The 17,968-nt window shown below is 37.3% G+C and overlaps 1 protein-coding gene across 1 annotated transcript in view; it reads left to right on the forward strand.

Annotated features, from left to right (window-relative positions):
• The window catches only part of LOC150077572 (recombining binding protein suppressor of hairless-like), a 240,189-nt gene that overhangs the window by 194,757 nt on the left and 27,464 nt on the right, over positions 1-17,968 (forward strand). Inside the window, exon 11 of the mRNA XM_090386536.1 lies at positions 5,330-5,470. Within this exon, the coding sequence (XP_090242662.1) occupies positions 5,330-5,470 (141 nt within the window). The remainder of the gene's footprint in view (positions 1-5,329; positions 5,471-17,968) is intronic.

The raw sequence follows: 17,968 nt of genomic DNA on the forward strand, positions 1-17,968 counted from the left end.
AAAAATTGCAAAAAAATTTCACATGATGGGTATAATGGGGCTTATTTTGCAGGAATCCTCTTATTTTCAACCATATTTTTTTTTCTCAAAATATGCCTCAGGAATTCAGAAAATAACCACTCATAATTGCAATAAATACAGTAGAATCCTATTAATCTGGACTTGATGGGACCACACTCTGTCCGGATTAACTGGAATCTATCTTTAACATACCAGTTTTTATTTAAAGTTACTAAATGACAAAATTAACTTGGTTTAATAAAAATCAAATTGGTTTTTATATTAAATTAATAAAACAATATTTTAACATAGTTATATGTTTAATAAAATGTTCTATTTTCGAGAAGTTTACTTGAAATTGTCCTCAATGTTTTTTTTTATTTTTTTTTTAATTTTGAAACTCTCCTTCAAAATTAATGCATGTACGCGTGGACAGTGCTAGCTGCAGCTGTCAACTGAATAGGCCAGAACTCGAGATTACCCTACGATTGTCTCCAACCATACCACATGGTCCGGTCAGATTTCTGGAGGTCACAACCATAAAACAATTAGCAGTCCCCTTTTACACTTTCTTATTCTACTGTTGTTTTTCCTTCTGCTTGGGAATTTGCTCATATTCAGCCAGTTCCTAAAAAGGGTGACAAATCCCTTCTTCCAGTTGCATTTACTTTTATTTTTTATAACATAATGGAGGAAATCCATTAACTGTCAACTCCTAAACTATCTTTAAACCTTCCATCAGTGTCAATTTACTAGTGATATACTGGCTTATGTTATCCAGCTACAGACAACTTTAATGGAAAAGGTTAATTAAATTCAAGCACTTGCTCTTGATCATGTTTGGCATAAAGGTCTCCTAAATGTCTGGGTCTTGTCAATGATATACAAGAATTTTGCTTGCAGGGATAAGGAGGTGATTATCCCCTTGTATAAGGCATCCTCCCAAAAATGAGCAGTGCTCATTTTAGGAAGGATGTAGAGTTGCTAGAATGCATACAGAGAAGGGCAACAAGACTGGTAAGGGGTGCTCTTACAAAGAAAGGCTTAAGTTCTGCAAATTGCAGTGTCTGGAGACTTAAGAACCTGCGAGGTGTATAAGGCCTTGAATGGATTGAGCAATGCTGATGGGATTCTTTCTCAGATTAAGAACCTGAGAGATCATAGATTCAAATTGAGGAAAGACAGTTGTCAAATAGGATGTGTGGAAATTTGCCTTTAGTCAGCGGGTAGTTGATTGCTGGAACAAACAAACTTCCATCTGTTGTTGTGGCAGTTGATAGCTTTAATGAATTCAAAGAAGTAAACAAACTTTGGAGCAAATGGATGGAAAGTTGTTTTTTTTTTTGGCTGATGCTGTATAAGCTTGCATCATATGCCTCTACTAATGCTAATAAATGTTTTCATCTTGTGGATTGCTGACTAATGGGATTTCCAGTTTTCTCTCTGACTGCTCACTGTAGGTGATCCTTGAAACACCTAACCTTCAGAACATTTCTTGTTCTATCTCCCATTCTGTTCCCTTGTATATTATGACTGCAAAACTCTATAATAAATAGTTTTGCTGATGATAGCACATTACATTCCTTCCAGTTTAAGAAATCTTGCCTGGCACAAACAGCTTCAATTTCTCTAATATCCACTACCAATTCCTTAAATTCTGATCTCAAGTAATTAATCCTCCAATGGGACAAATAGAACTCAGTTAATTTCAACTCTGTCATATCTCACAAAAAGGATTCTTCTGCACATATGCTTAACATTGATTTCTAGACAAGGTTGTATATCTCTATTAGGGATTACCTTGACTTCTAATCTTGGCATAAATACATCACAAAAACAGCTTCCTCTCTTTCAATCTCAGTGTTAATTTTCTTCTAAACAGCTACTCAACAAATCTGGAATCTGCCATGGAATATTGTTCCCACTGTGTGTGTGTGTGTGTGTGTGTGTGTGTGTGTGTGTGTGTGTGTGTGTGTGTGTGTGTGTGTGTGTGTGTGTGTGTCCCTCTCCTAGATTTTATTCAAAAGGGGGCAATTGGTTAATTAATAACCCATCTCACATATGCTCTGTTTCTGCTGCATGTCTTTTCTCATTTATCCGGAATATTACAATCTACAGAAATTTAAGTATCTTCTTTCATCCTTCAACCCATGCATGGTACTGAGTACTATAAGTTTTAGTACCTTTCATTAAGGCGCACTATAGCCTTAGATGCTGATGCGCCATAAAAATTCTAATAACCTTTCATTAAAAAAAAAACTAAGCTATATGAATTCAGTTCAAAACAACATAATCACTAGAGCCACAAGTCCCTTTATTAAACCAATCAATTCAGTATCATCCATGCCTTAAGAATAATCAAGGAACTCTTATCACAGAACCACAAACTCTTTTCCTATTCAAGTGAGCTTAAATGATATACTGAACCGACTAAACTGGGTACAGATGATACAACTACACTCAAAAAAAGTGAACAGTGCTTGTAGTGATCTAGATCAGTATTTCTCAACCTTTAGTTGCCTGTAGGGCACTAGAACATTTTTTTAATGCACCGTATTTCCCCATGTGTATAAAGCGCACCTTTTTTCGAAAAATTTGGGGTCTAAAAACTGGGTGCGTCTTATACAGTGGTTGTATATTTTTTTTACTTTCATTTCTCGTTTTTTCACGCTTGTCTTTGCGCTCATTGTTTCGCACTTGTTACCGGTATATTAGGTTACGTTTTGCCATGTTCTGCCCAGAAATGGCTCAGAAAAGATTGCCGTACAGTGCTGAATTCAAGTTAAAAGTGATCCAGTTTGCAAAAGTGAATGGAAATCGTGCTGCTGAATGTAATTCTGGTCCTCCTTCAACTGAGAAAACAATCCGAGACTGGCCACGGCAGAAGAAGGCCATGAGAGGCAAGTCAGCAAAATGGCCTGATTTAGAGAGGGAATTGAAGATATGGATTGAAGAGCAAAGGGTAATTGGAATTCCTGTGTCTACAAAGATGGTTCAGCATGAGGCAAGAAGAACTGCTGATGAAAAAGAAGTTACTGATTTCAAAGGAGGACACAATTGGTGCTTCGGGTTCATGAAACGGAATGGACTAAGCATGCGTACACGCACCAGACTTGCCCAAAAGATGCCTGAAAGCTATGAGCAGAAGGTCCTTGAATTTCATCATTTTATCATTCAATGTCGTAAGTCACATCAGTTTGAGTTGGGACAGATTGCAAATATGGACAAAGTCCCCCTTCAATTTGATGTCCCAAGTAACAGAACTGTTGATAAGAAGGGAGGTGAAAACAAGTGGACATGAAAAGAGCCATTATACAGTTGTTGTTCTAGCTTGTTGTGCCGACGGAACCAAGCTGCCTCCTATGCTGATTTTAAAACTTAAAACAGTGCCAAAAGAAGACATTCCCCGAGGAGTGATTGTCCACATTCATGACAACGGGTTGGAGACCAGGTGGGCTCTTACGCAAACCTGCCCTATTGGGGCTTGATCAGTTCAGGGCACACAACAAAAAATACAAAGAAGATTGCTGCAGAGCAAAAAACAAAACTTGCCGTCATACCTTTTACATCCCATCTCCAACCACTTGATGTCATCATTAACAAACCCTTCAAAGCTGATATGAGAGACGAATGGAACCAATGGATGAAGTCTTCTGGGGACAATTTGACACCAGCAGGAAGAGTGAAGAAACCAACTGTAGGAGAAGTTTGTACCTAGGTGAAAAGATCCTGGGATAATATCAAGATTGAGATCGTTGTCAAGTCATTTAAGAAGTGTGGCATTTCAAATGCCATAGATGGAACTGAGGACGAGGCAATATATGAAGACTGTGTCTGATTCGTCATCAGACACAGATGAGGACAAGTTAATGGATGGGAGTTTTGACAGTGATGAGTTGTATGAATTTTATGATGAATAAAACTTGAGTTCAATAACTTGATGTAATACTTTTTTTTTTCCAAATTTCGGGCCCCAAAATTAAGGTGCGTCTTATACACGGGGAAATACGGTATATAAATACAGTCCAGAAAATACTTGTAAATAAATTGTGTAAAAATTTATTCCTTAGCACAATCCTAATGATGAGTAATTGCACAGCACTGGTCTAGATAGTATCCCACTTATTTTCTGGAGCGCTATTATTCATATCCACCCTTTCAGTACTTACTGGAATGTATTCATCCAGCCAATCTTTAAAAGAAGGACGAAAGGAACTGAAACACTTGTACACTAATCACTCTATTAAACAGCACTGCCATGGTCCCCGACACTGTCATTTTAAGGATGCACTTCACTGCAACAGTTATAATATTTATTTAATGATGTAATTGTAACCAAATATTGTGGCTATTTTCTGAGAATCTTCATCAATATATAGATTGTATTGTAAGGGAATTATTTATTTGTAAAAAACTAAAACTTTAAATTAAAAATAACCTGTAATTAATAAAATTTCTTGAATTTAAATTGGAGAGAAGACTTAATTTTTTTGGTTGTGTGACATCCAGTTAAATTTTGAACAAATGCATCAATACCCAATTTGCTGTTGAATGTCTGTCAGTAGCAACAGAAGTAAAATCATATCCTGTTGCATATGATCGGGACATTACTTGCTTGCAAGTAAATAACTATAATTAAGCTATAAACAGATGAAGACATTTCTTAACTCCTACTTAATCATCTCATCAGGCTTAAGTATTGACACGTTAATAAGACAAAATTACACGGTTAGTATCCTTTTGAAATCTCTGCATATTCAGTGTCTATACCAACTTTGTATAATTTGGTCTTGTTAATATTCAACACGTTATACCATGAGGGAGGTTCTGCTTACAAAACTGTACATCTTTGTGCACAATAACAGTCACATTATGACAATTTGTGAGGTTTTATTAGTGTCCTTCAAATTCTACATCATTCCAGGTCTCCCACTTTTCTTTAAAATTACAGTGAAATTGTGGATGAGCTAATTTTATATCATACAGAGAGTTGGGATGCAACATGTTGTTAAATTTTTTTTTTTTTTACTAAAAAAAAAAAGAAGTAATGGCTTGATTTGGGTATCATAAAGCCCTGAAGGATTAGTAAAATAAATGTGGGTGGGTATTTTGTACTGTTGAACCATGGGGCATAAATCAGAAGGAGCAACTGAAGGTTGGATGTCATGAAATTCATACCTTTGGGTAGCATGTAGATTCCAGGAATATAATTTATTCCTGTGAAGAGGAAACCAACTGGAGTCTGGTAAAATTCAAAGCAATATGAGTAATTTCACAGATTTTTTATAACCTAGTTATTAAATTAGTTTTACTGTTTTCATTCATATAGATAATAAGAAAAGTGGATAAGCAGACAGCTCTTCTTGATGCTGATGATCCAGTTTCTCAATTACACAAGTGTGCTTTTTACATGAAAGATACCGAGCGGATGTATCTTTGTCTTTCACAGGAAAGGATAATACAGTTTCAGGTATGGCTCAACATTAAATTTCAAAGCATATTTAAAGTTTTCTTTATGAATTCAATGAAAAACATTATAGGCATTGATAAATAAGTGATATTTCTTAAAGCAGGAATGCTTTAATTTTAAGATGTGAAACCAGATAGTATATCCAACGGAGTCTACTATACCACAGCTCGAACATCCATGCTTAACCTAATGTCTCCTTTTATACCTTATATTAACTCACTGCCTCTATCATCAAATCTGCTGATCACTTTTTCAGTTGCTTCTAATAGAGATAGAAGGCTGAAACTTTGTGCTTATTCCTAATTCGCATGACAATGCATTCTATCAAAATTTGAGCTAAATCTATGCACCGTGCAGCCATATATCAGCAGCTTGGATTTCGGACCCTTTCCCCACGTCTTATCTGGTTAGAAGGGTGTAATTTTGTAAACAATCTCATGGTCCACTGTGCAGCTATTACATGCCTCATATCAGCTACCTGCTTTACATGGTTGATTGCGTGTAAGATTTTATCGTCTATCCTTGCATTGTGTAAAGATTTTTTTCACATAAATTTTTATGTGGACAAAATTAGCCTTTCCAAATCTGTGTTTTGGAGACAGGCAGACATTTTTTTCATTAGAATTCATATACATTTTTACTATACTTAAGGTTCCTTTAGGATGTATCGTTTTTTGTGGTAAACTGTAGGCAGAGAGGTACGAGGTTATTACTACATTGATTAAGATTTTTGCTGCTCCGGCGAACACCAAGTTTTCATATATTTAGTCGTTTTATTGACTTAATTGTTATACTAAATTATATTTTCTATAAGTAGCTTTATACTTCTAGCCAAACTCAGTGGTTTCTTTTTGAAATTAGATGGTGATTTTGAAAGTTAATACTTAGTGTCTGTAGATTTTACATTCGTTGGCCCCATTCCGTATCCCATTGTTATGTGATACAGAATAGCGTAAGATTAACATAAAACTAGATAGCAAAAAACATAGCACTGTATTAGAAATCTGTTAGATTACTATAGTATTATAAATTAATCAGTAAAATTTATTAAAGTTCATTGTTAATTAAATTATACTTAACGGAATTATGACCCAGAGTAGAGCAGCAAAGCAGCATTTACTGAATAGCCAGAGTGCTGTGGCTCGTGGGAGAACCGAAGGGGGTGATTCTCCAATGCATCACAGTCTAAAACAATGTGCGAAATGTTTGTAGACCTGTCTAGAACAGGACATGATCTAGCCAAGGAAGATGTCTTTGTGTGTGCTAGGTGCAGAGACTGAAGAAATTAGGCGCCAACTCAGCATTCTGATGGGTGTCTATGAGAGTCTGAGGTGCAAGATTAATGCCTCGAAGAAATTAATATGTGGGGACCATCTAACTCTCAGCCATTCAACACAACGCATAATACAACACAGAGGCAATCTCCAAGACAGAATGCGCTGGTACCACAGGAACTAGTTACTGTCGGTGACTATTATCAGGGAGATGGGGAATATATTATGCAAAAAGAATAGGTGGAACATGATCGGGGTATGCCTGCCAGGGGCAAAAGTTGATGACGTTGTAAGGTAGATATCATTGTACACTTTTGCACTAATGACCTTAAGAGTAAGAGATCTGCAGATTTACTTAAAAGTACATGTCATGCTGGAAAAAAGTCGCAAGTTAGGTTTGAATTTGAAACTTTGAAAATTTTCAAAGTTAAATTTAACTTGGAAAGTCTCAAAGTTAAATTTGAAATTGTCCAGGCACGATAGGAAATTGTCCTTCTATCGTGTCTGGACAATTCTGCCCAGACATGACAGGAGGGCCGACCGGGCTAGCTGGGTGGGTAAAGTGCCTGCCTGGCAACCCAAAGGTCACGGATTCGAATCCCGCCTCGGGCTTGGATCAGAGTACAAAATGCAAAAACTTTGGGAGGTGCATTATGGCCACAGAAGCCGATGTGCTAACAAAAAAAAAAAAAAAAAACGATAGGAGGGAGTATATGATGAGAGCCTTGTCAATCAATTCAGCCCTGGAGAGATTGTGCAAGACTCATAGGGTAAAATTTTTTTCAGCATGCTCTGTGCTTGCTAACAGGAAAGATGTTTCTACAGGGATGGGATACACTTAAATAGAAATGGTGTAAGAATATTTGCTGATGCTGTCGAGGCAGTGTTAGATGGGTCGAATACACAGACTAAAAGATTAACGGTAGCCACAGGCAGAGGCGAAAGTGATTCTTGCACTGCTTCTATTGTAACAAGCAGCAGCCTAGAGAGCAAGTTGCTGGGAGTCATCATGGAACAAGTAAATACATGGGCTGTGTTAGGGTAACTAAGAGTAAGAACAAGTGCATGTATACTAATGCTAGAAGTATAGTAAATAAAATTGATGAATTTGAAGTGCAGATATTGTTGGGATATCAGAGACATGGAGTACAATGTGTAAAGACAGGGTAGGAAGGGTTATGCTGTTAGTTAAGAAACAAAATCTATGAAAGTGCATCCAGTCTTCACAGGTGGACAGTGCAATGTTGAGTCTGTTTGGTGTGACGAGAGTAGGAATATGTTATAGGCCTAATGGGTACAATGAATAGTTGTGCAGAGAGATAGAATAGGACACTAAATCAGAATGTCATGTAATGGATGATTTTAACTTTCCAGATATTGACTGGAATTTCTGAATTGATCACTCGCATGCTAGCAAGACTTTTGTGGAGGATTGTTTTCTAGAGCAGTATGTTAGAGAGGCAAATTGACTTGATCTGATTATCAGTAGTGATTATTCATGCATTAAGAATTTGCAGATAAAGGAACCACTAGATGACAGTGATCACAGTGTACTGATGTGGCATTTACTTAATGATCTAACTACCATCTAGGGTAGTTAGGTTTTTGTTTTCGTAAAAGGGAAGGGTTTTTGTTTTCGTAAAGGTGACTACAGTAGTCTCAGACAGTTTTTAAATTCTATACATTGGGATCAACTGATGATGATACCGACGGTGAATTCTAAATGGGAAGCCTTCAGGGATTTAATCTTGGAGGCTACTAGGCTTTTTATACCAACTAAGAAATACTATTCAAGCTTAAATGTATGTCGGATGAATTAATGAGGCTCGTGGCAGAAAAGAAAAATGCATGGGATGCATATAAATTATCAGGTGGCAGATATAAGCTAGTCTGTAATCAAGTCACAAAGGAGGTGGAGGCAGATTACGAGAAATCTTTGGCAAAAGACGCAAAGAAAAACAGCAAAGAGTTCTTTACTTATGTAAACTGTAGAAAAAGGGGATGAATCAGATTGGTCCACTTAACACAGATGGTTCGACTATTGATGATCCTGCTCAAGTAGCTGATAAACTGAATGAGTATTTTGCATCTACATTCACACATGAGGAGTTATTCAAAGAGGGGAATGTCAGAAGTTTATCAAGCTCTAACAGGGAGCTAACTGATTTTGTGATAACTGCGAGCAAAGTGGAGGAGAAATTGTTGAAGTTAAACATTAAAAAAGGCACCTGGGGCAGATGGAATCTATCCAGTTATAATGAAGGAGGCAGCAAGGGAAGTAAGCAACCCTTAGCCATAATTATGAGAGCATCCTTACAGTCAGGGGATGTCCCCATGGACTAAAGATGTGCAAATGTATCCCCAATTCACAAAGGGGGTTCAAAGGGTGACAAATAATTATAGACGTGTTAGTTTAACTTCTGTTCCAGGAAAAATAATGAAGTTACTGGTAAAGGAGGTGATATAGGATCACCTAGACAAGACAGCAGTAATAATTCAGACACAGTATGGGTTTGTAAAGGGGAAGTCTTGTCTGACTAATTTGATTGGATACTACTATGTGGTCACAAAGGAACTGGATGCAAAAAATAATTTGATATTATATACTTGGATTTCAGGAAAGCTTTTGCTACTGTTGCACATGGAATACTGCTGTGCAAATTGGAGCAGTATGGCATTAAGGGTAAGTTACTGCAATGGATGCTTAAATTTATTTAAGCCAATCAACTAACTACTGGCTAAAGGCAAACTTCCACGCATCTATTCTATAACTGTCTTTCCTCAATTTGAATCTATGACCCCTCAGGTTCTTAATCTGAGCAAGTGCAAGTATCCCATCAGCATTGAGCCTGCTCAAACCATTCAAGGCCTTATACACCTCGATCAGATCACCTTGCAGGTGCCTAGTCTCAAGATGCTACAAACTTGCAGAACTTAAGCCTTTCTTTATAAGCGCGCCCCTTTGTTCCTCTCACCAATCTTGTTGCCCTTCTCTGTACTCGTTCTAGCAACTCTACATCCTTCCTAAAACAAGGCCTCCTGACCATTGCCTTATACAAAGGGATAATCACCTCCTTGTCTCTACTAGCAAAATTCCTATATATCATTGACAAAACTCCATGATCTGCTCCGGCAGCCCATCTGCACAGCACAATTACACCAGATCTTTTTCATGCTCCACCTTCCTGCACCACACAGTTGGTACATTTCTCTTGGGTTACTGCTACCCATATGGAGTGCTTTGCATTTGTCAATGTTAAACTTTAGTTGCCACTTCTCTAGATCCTGTTGCAGTAGCATACTGTCATTAACAACTCTGCAAACTTGGACATTAAGCATGATATATCGTCATTGATAAATACCCAATGACAACAATGGGCCTAGCACTGAACCCTCGGGGACTCTGCTAATAACATAAGTCCATGTAGAGCAGTGTCCATTTATTACCACTCTCTGCTATCTCTCACTCAACCATCCCTTTACAACTAGACAAACATTTGGAGTGACCGATGCATATCTTGAGATATGCATGACAAGTCAGCTGGAAGAAAATGTATTATAACAGAGGTCTTCCAGTCCTCATGTGACTGCTCCACAGCAAGGTGGGGAGGTATTGCTTTTAAACTTTTTGTGAAAGAAGGAATTATTAACTGCAGATCAAGAAAAAGTTAATTAAATTAAAAATTCAGTTTTCATTTCATCTTTTTATGATGTACAAATCAGTCCTTCACATTACCTATTTCCTGTTAGATCTTTAGTCTTGATTTGAGTAAACTCCTTTTCCTCTAATGTTTTCTTGGCCCATTGATCTTTCTTCAAGCCTATTACATTCATGTTTTTTCTTTGAATATCTATCCTTCTCCCATCTTAAATTCATTTTGCTTAGCTTTGATTGTTGTTGCCCCTGAGATTGGTGATGTGAAAACATCTATGGCGGCACTAGAGTAAAATCGATCAGTAATGAAATTTTCTTATGAAAATGACGTCACTTCCTAAAACCGTTTAAAAATTTAAAAGGTTTTGATTCAAGAATGCAACAATCACTTCTTATAGTAGTTTTTGGTTATGGAGTCTACAAATGGATATTGCTCAGCCCTCTACTGAGTCAACATTAGTGACCACACTGACATTATTTCCATCAAAGATGTTTTCACATAAAATATCTTCTGTGCATACATGAACTTCTTATTTCCTCATTCCTAGTATGGCTTTGCCATTATTCCATTTTTTTCTCCCATATCTGTTGATTAGCTTATATAGCATCAGCCAAAAAAAAAAAAAAACACACACACCCTTCTCATTTCACCCATACACTCGCTCCAAATGTTTGTCTAGTTCTGCTTTGAATCTCTTTAAGCTATCAACTTCTACAATGACAGATGGAAGTTTGTTCCAGCAATCAACCACCCGCTAGCTAAAGGCAAACTTCCACACATCTATCCTACAACTGTCTTTCCTCAATTTGAATTTATGTCCTCTGAGGCAATTATTCTAAGCAAGAGGAAGAATCCCATCAGCATTAAGCATGCTCAAACCATTCAAGGCTTTATACACTTCAGATCACCTCGCAAGTGTCTAGTCTCCAGACACTGTAATTTGCTTTCTTTGTAAGAGCAACCCTTTGTTCCATTCACTAATCTTGTTGCCCTTCTCTGTACTCATTCCAACAGCTCTACATCCTTCTTAAAATGAGGCCTCCACACCTGTATACAGTACTCAAGGTGTGGCCTGACCATTGTCTTATGCAAGGGGATAATCGCCTCCTTATCCCTGCTAGAAAAATTCCTGTATATCATTAACAAGACACCATGAGCTACTTTTGCAGACCATCTGCACTGCTCAAAAAACTTCATATCTGCCTGCACAATTACCCCCAGGTCCTTTGCACTCTCTGCCACTGTCAGTGTAGTACCACACAGTTGACACATTACTCTGGGGTTACTGCTTCCCATATGCAGTACTTTACATTTGTCAATGCTAAACTTCAGTTGGCACCTCTCAGCCCATCTGCTCAACTTTTCTAGATCCTGTTGCAGCAGCATACTGTCATTAACAACCCTGCTGACCTTCGTATCATCTGCAAACTTGGACATTAAGCCTGATTTATTATCATCAATATCATTAATGAATACAACACTCAACCCTGGGAACTCCACCAATTACATTAGTCCACGAAGAACAGTGTCCATTGATTACCCTTCTGTCTTCTCTCACTCAACCATCCCTTTATCCATAGCAGCAGTCTTCCATGTGCAACAGTAGCAAAAGCCTTTCTAAGATCCAAATATATGATATCAAAATTATTCTTTGCATCCAGTTCCTTTGTGACTACATCATAGTATCCAATCAAATTGGTCAGACAAGACTTCCTCTTAACAAACCCATGCTGTGTCCGAGCTATAACTGAAGTCTTGACTAGATGATCCTGCAGTGCTTCTTTAACCAGTGCCTCCATTAATTTTCCCGAAACAGAAGTTAAACTAACAGGTCTGTAATTACCTGTGTCTCCCTTTGATCCTCCTTTGTGGATTGGGATGATATCTCCACTTCATGGGCACCTACCCAGAGACCAAGGAAGCTCTCATAATTATGGCTAAGGGTTTACTTACTTCCTTTGCTGTCTCCTTTAATATAACTGGATAGATTCCATCCACCCCAGGTGCCTTTCTTATGTTTATCTTCAACTTCTCCTCCACTGTACTCTGTTATTACAAGATTATCTAGCTTACTGCCAGAGTTGAATACACCTCTGGCATTCCCCTCCCTGAATAACTCCTCATGTGTCAATGTAGATGCAAAATATTCATTTAGTTTGTTAGCTACCTGAGCAGGATCATCAACAGTTGAACCATTGATATCAAGTGGACCAATCTGATTCATCCCTTTCCTTCTAGAGTTTACATAAGTAAAGAACTCTTTGCTGTTTTTCTTTGCAGCCTTTGCCTGCCTAACCTCCTTTGTGACTTGGTTACAGACCAGCTTATATCTATCATAGGCTTCTGTGTCACCTGTTAATTTATATGTATCCCATGCATTTTACTTCTCTGCCACATGTCTAATTAGTTCATCTGACATCCATTTAGGCCTAAACCTTGAACAATATTTCTTAGTTGGTCTGAAAAGCCTAGTAGCTTCCAACATTATTCTTCGAATGCTTCCCATTTTGAATTTGCGTTGGTAACACTGATGAGTTTAAATACTGTCTCAGACTGCTGTAGTCACCTTTACGAAAGCAAAAACACTTCCCATTACCCCTGATGGTAGTTACCTCTTTGAGTAAATCCCACTTCAGCACGGTGTGTTCACTGCCACCTAGTGGTTTCTTTATCTGCAGATTCGTAATGCATGAAGAATCACTACTGATAATCAGATCAAGAGTATTACTCCCTCTAGTTGCCTTCTGAACATGCTGCTGTAGAAAACAATTATCCAATAAATCAACAAAAGCCTTGCTAGTGTGTGAGTGACCAAACCACAAATTCCAGTCAATCTGTGGGAAATGAAAATCCCCCATTATAAGACACTCTGATTTACTGGCCCACTATTTCTCTGCACAGTTGCTGATATGCACTTCAAGCATATCAGATTCATTGATATGCTTGAAGTGCAGAGAAGACATCAAGGGCAGATATTGTTGGAATATCAGAGACATGGTGTCACACAGACATAAGCAGTGCAGAATTGGAATTTGGGGAGTACAATGTGTACAGAAAGGGAGGAGGAATTATGCTGTTAGTTAAGGAAGTGCATTCAATTGATGTTGAGTCTGTTTGGTGTGACATAAGTGCTGGGAAAGGAAAAATGAGAGTAGGTGCATGTTATAGGTCTATTGAATTAAAGTATAGTTTTAAAAATCTGTTTTATGAACAGGAAATTTTATCTGTTACATAGTTTTTCTTTTGCTCCCTTTACTGTTTAAGCTCCTTTTTCACTAGACTGTTCAGGCACTAAATTATGCCATAACCCCTCCCCCCATATATATCTAATTTATTCAGAGATTCTTAAAGATCTTTCAAGCTACTGTTTAGTATTAGTAAATGGGTTGAGCACACTGAATTCTGATGGGATCCTTCCACTTGTTCAGATTACGAACCTCATCATCATCATCATCAGCCATTTTCAATCCACTGCAGGATGAATGCTCTCCAGCAACTTTCCAGTTCCTTCTGTTTTGAGCACTGGCCATCCATTTACTACCCAAAAACTCATGAATTTCATCTATCCATCTCCGCCTTTGTCTTCCAGGTTTTCTTCTAGCTCCTCTTGGGTACCATTGTGTTATTTTCTTAGTCCATCTGTCATCATATCTTCGAGCTGTGTCCTGCCCAAGATCATTTTAGTTCTTTAGTTTTGATAAGAAAGTCCTTTACTTGAGTTTACTGCCTAATCCACGTGTTTCTCTTCTTATCTAACAGTCTGATTCCCAATATAATTCGTTCCATTCTTCGCTGTGTAGTTCTCAGCTTCTCTTCCATTCTTTTGGCGAGTGCCCAAGTTTCACTTCCATAAGTCATGGTGGGGCGTATACATTGGTTCATTATTTTACGTTTCAGACAAACTGGGATATTGCTCTTCAGTATGTGACTATATTTCCTGAATGCTATCCATCCAAAATTTATTCTTCTCTTAACTTCCAGCCATTTATCATTATTACAGCTAATAACTTGTCCCAGATAAGTATATGACTCCACCTTTTCAATTACTGCTCCTTCAATCATTATTTCCCTTTCCGTGGCATACTTGTTCATCATTACTTTTGTTTTAGCCATATTCATCTTTAGTCCAAAATCCTTACTAACTGTGCATAACTGATTAAGATTTTCCTCTAATTCTTTGGGATCGTGGCTTATAACCACAATGTCATCTGCAAATCGTAAATGGTTTAGGTACTCTCCATTCACATTGACTCCTTTATGCGACCAGTCTAATCTTCTGAAAGCTTCCTCAAGGGCAGCAGTAAACAGCTTCGGAGATATTGTGTCTCCTTGTCAAACTCCTTTCTCGATTTTAAATTTGCTACTGTCTTTGTCTAGTCTAATAAAGGAGGTAGCACTCTCATATATTTTCTTCAAAATCATAATATATGGGGTATCTATGCCTTGTCTTTCCAGTGCCCGAAACATTGCCTTATGCTGTATGGAGTCAAATGCCTTTTCATAATCCACAAATGCCAGGCATAATGGTGTTTTACATTAATTTGCTTTCTCCATTAGCTGTGATATTACGTGAAGGTGATCCATAATTGAGAATCCTGTCCTAAAGCCAGCTTGCTCTTTCGGTTGATTCAAGGGTCATTACTAACAAGTAATAACCCTTGTCATTACTTGTTAGTAATGACCCTTGTGAACAACTTGTAGATGTGGGATAACAAGCTAAGTGGTCTATAATTTCCAATTTATCTCCTTTCTTATGCAGCAAAACTATGATTGCATTATTCCACTGCTTAGGCGTCACACCTTTTCTAATGCGCTTTGTGAAGAGCCTTGCCAGTTTTTGTGTTGTCTCTTCCTCCCAATTTTAACAACTCTACAGTAACTTCATCTTCCCCCGGGGCTTTCTGATTCTTCAATGCATGTTCTACCTCATCGGGAAGAATATCGGGTATGTTGTATGTGTTGCTACTTTGCAATCCATCTTCCCCACTGCTGGTATCATTTCCTCGCTCCTTGTATAATTCTCTATAGTAGTCTTCTGCTATTTGAATTATGCCTTCTCTGCTGTTTATAAGTACACCATCGCTATTCTTCAGTTTCAGTATCATTTGTCTTTCTGTATTACTGCTCATGGCTGCTGATTTAAATCCTTTGTTTTCCCTTAATGCTTGTTCTACTTTTCTTGTGTTAAATCTTCTTATGTCCTCTCTGAGTCTCTTTCTAATGGCTTTGCATAACTCAGTATACTCAATTTTCTCCCTGTCAGTGTTTTTCTTGCTCTTCATTTGTCGTCTTCGGTTCATCATGACAAGTGTTTGTTGACTAATTTTTTCTTCTTTGGATTTCTGCTTCCCTATAGTTTTCTTGGGCTTTATCACTTTCAGAAAGTTGTAATATTCCTCGTCGATATCTTGGTCCTCAGCAGTCTGCAGAAGCTCAAACTTGTTTTTAAGTTCCAGTACATACTGCTTTTTCTCCTTCTCTGTTATCTCAAAGACCTTTGTATTATTTACTCGAGTCAGTTTTTTCCTTTCCTACATCAAGTGTACATCTTACCATTCTGTGATCACTTCCAACATTTACCTTATTCAGGACGGTAACATCATTCACAATATATCTTCTGTTAGTGAGGATGAAGTCGATTTCATTAGTTGTTAATCCATTTGGACTCTTCCATGTCCACTTTCTGTTCACCCTTTTCTTGAAAAAAGTGTTTATTACTGACAGTCCTTGAGATTCTGCAAATTCCACAAGTCTTTCACCTCTTTTATTTCTTTCACCAATCCCACAATTTCCTATAGTTCCACTTTCTGCATTGTTTTGCCTTTTTCCAACCTTAGCATTGAAGTCCCCCATAATAATAGTGTAGTGGGTTTTCTGCTCATCTAGAAGCCTCTCAATTTCGGTGTACATTTCTTCAACGTCTTCATCGTCATAGCTCGATGTTGGTGCATAAATCATTATAATCTTTAGCTTGTACCTCTTAGAAATCTTGAGTATTAGTCTTGACACCCTTGGTGATGTACTTTTGAATTCCAAAATGTTGTTTTTAAAATCTTTATGGACCAGAAACCCAACTCCACCTTCACTCCTTTCACTGTTTCCATTGGTGTACAGCAGATTTCCACTTGATACTTCTAAGTGATTCATTTCTTCTTCTTGTTTCAGCCAAACCGATGATATTCCAATTCACATTTTCTAATTCCTTTTCCAGCTCTAATATCCTGTCTTCACCGATGAGTGATCGTACGTTATGAGTGATAACTTTCAAGTCACTGCAAATCTGCCATTGATATTTCTTGTAGTTGATGCATTCAATAAGAAGCTTCATGTTATTGTATGATTCTTTCATATGAACTGCATGTCCTATTGGAATTGATGGTAGTACATTATCATTATATAGCAGCACTGTTTTTTAAACTCAATTTCAAAGAATCTATGAAGAGTCTCCAGTCTTCTGGTCAATATTAATGGGTCCATTATGGTAAGAAGGTTATTTTCCATTTTAAAAAATTGGGTTAAATCCCCTTAGTGCCTTATTTTTTGGTAAATTAAGATCTCTGATAAGATCATTTTATATTTTGCATAGCTCTTGCAGAGGGAAAATTGGAAATAAAATCAGGGTCTGTTGATGTGGAGGGTGCAGGTGATTTATCTAAGCCATCACCTGACTCAAGTGTTATGTGATCTAACCAGTTTGGAGATTAGAAGCACAAGTATATGGTGCCCAGCTTTTATCTTGGTCCCCAACCTTGCAGTCAAAATATCATTTTTTTTTTTTTTTTTTTATTATTGGAGTAATGGCACTTCACCATGAACATATCCATACTTATGTGGCATGCTGAATTTTGAGTTTTTTTTTTCAGTTGAAAACAATAAGTGTAACACAGACAGACAATTCTGTGACTCTGATTGGTGCAGTTGCCAAGCTAACTGTACCTCAAGGCCAAATTTCCTGAAAGTGACATGTACAGTCATCAAAACTAGAGTTAATAATCCATTTTAACTGTCACATTTACTATTAGTAAAAATTGTTAATTTTCCCTTATTATGTTGAGGTTTTGATTATTTAAGTCTCAACATAGGCCAGCCTTGGTATCAGATCATTCATGGTTCACTTTGAGAATTAATAACAATATTGCATAAAAAGTTTTTTTTTATCATATAAAATTATGTTGCTTTATTTCACGTTTCCATATATAAATAAACTTTCTTTGTGTACTGTATAATTATTGAACCTACACTTTGCATAACCTCCTCTTTCATCCAAGGGGTGGTGAAGCTTATGTTGATTAAGCAAATTTTTTTTATCAGCTTAAAATCATAAATTAGCTTGCTGATATCTTAAAGAATATAACCCTTACAAATGGCAAGGTGCTACAATGATATGTATTTCTGGGAAAAATGGGTTAGATTTGAAGAATCATGAAAAGATGCTGCCAGAATTAGAGTGCCCATGGAAAAGGCATATACCAAAAAATTATCATAACTGAATAGAGATCATTAATTCACTTTTTTTTTTCCAAATAGAATCAAGGATTTCCAGCTACTTCTCCTAAGATATGGGAACA

Source organism: Mastigoproctus giganteus, chromosome 12 (genome assembly GCF_048544385.1).
Source record: "Mastigoproctus giganteus isolate SK-2022 chromosome 12, ASM4854438v1, whole genome shotgun sequence".
NCBI classification, from domain to species: domain Eukaryota; kingdom Metazoa; phylum Arthropoda; class Arachnida; order Uropygi; family Thelyphonidae; genus Mastigoproctus; species Mastigoproctus giganteus.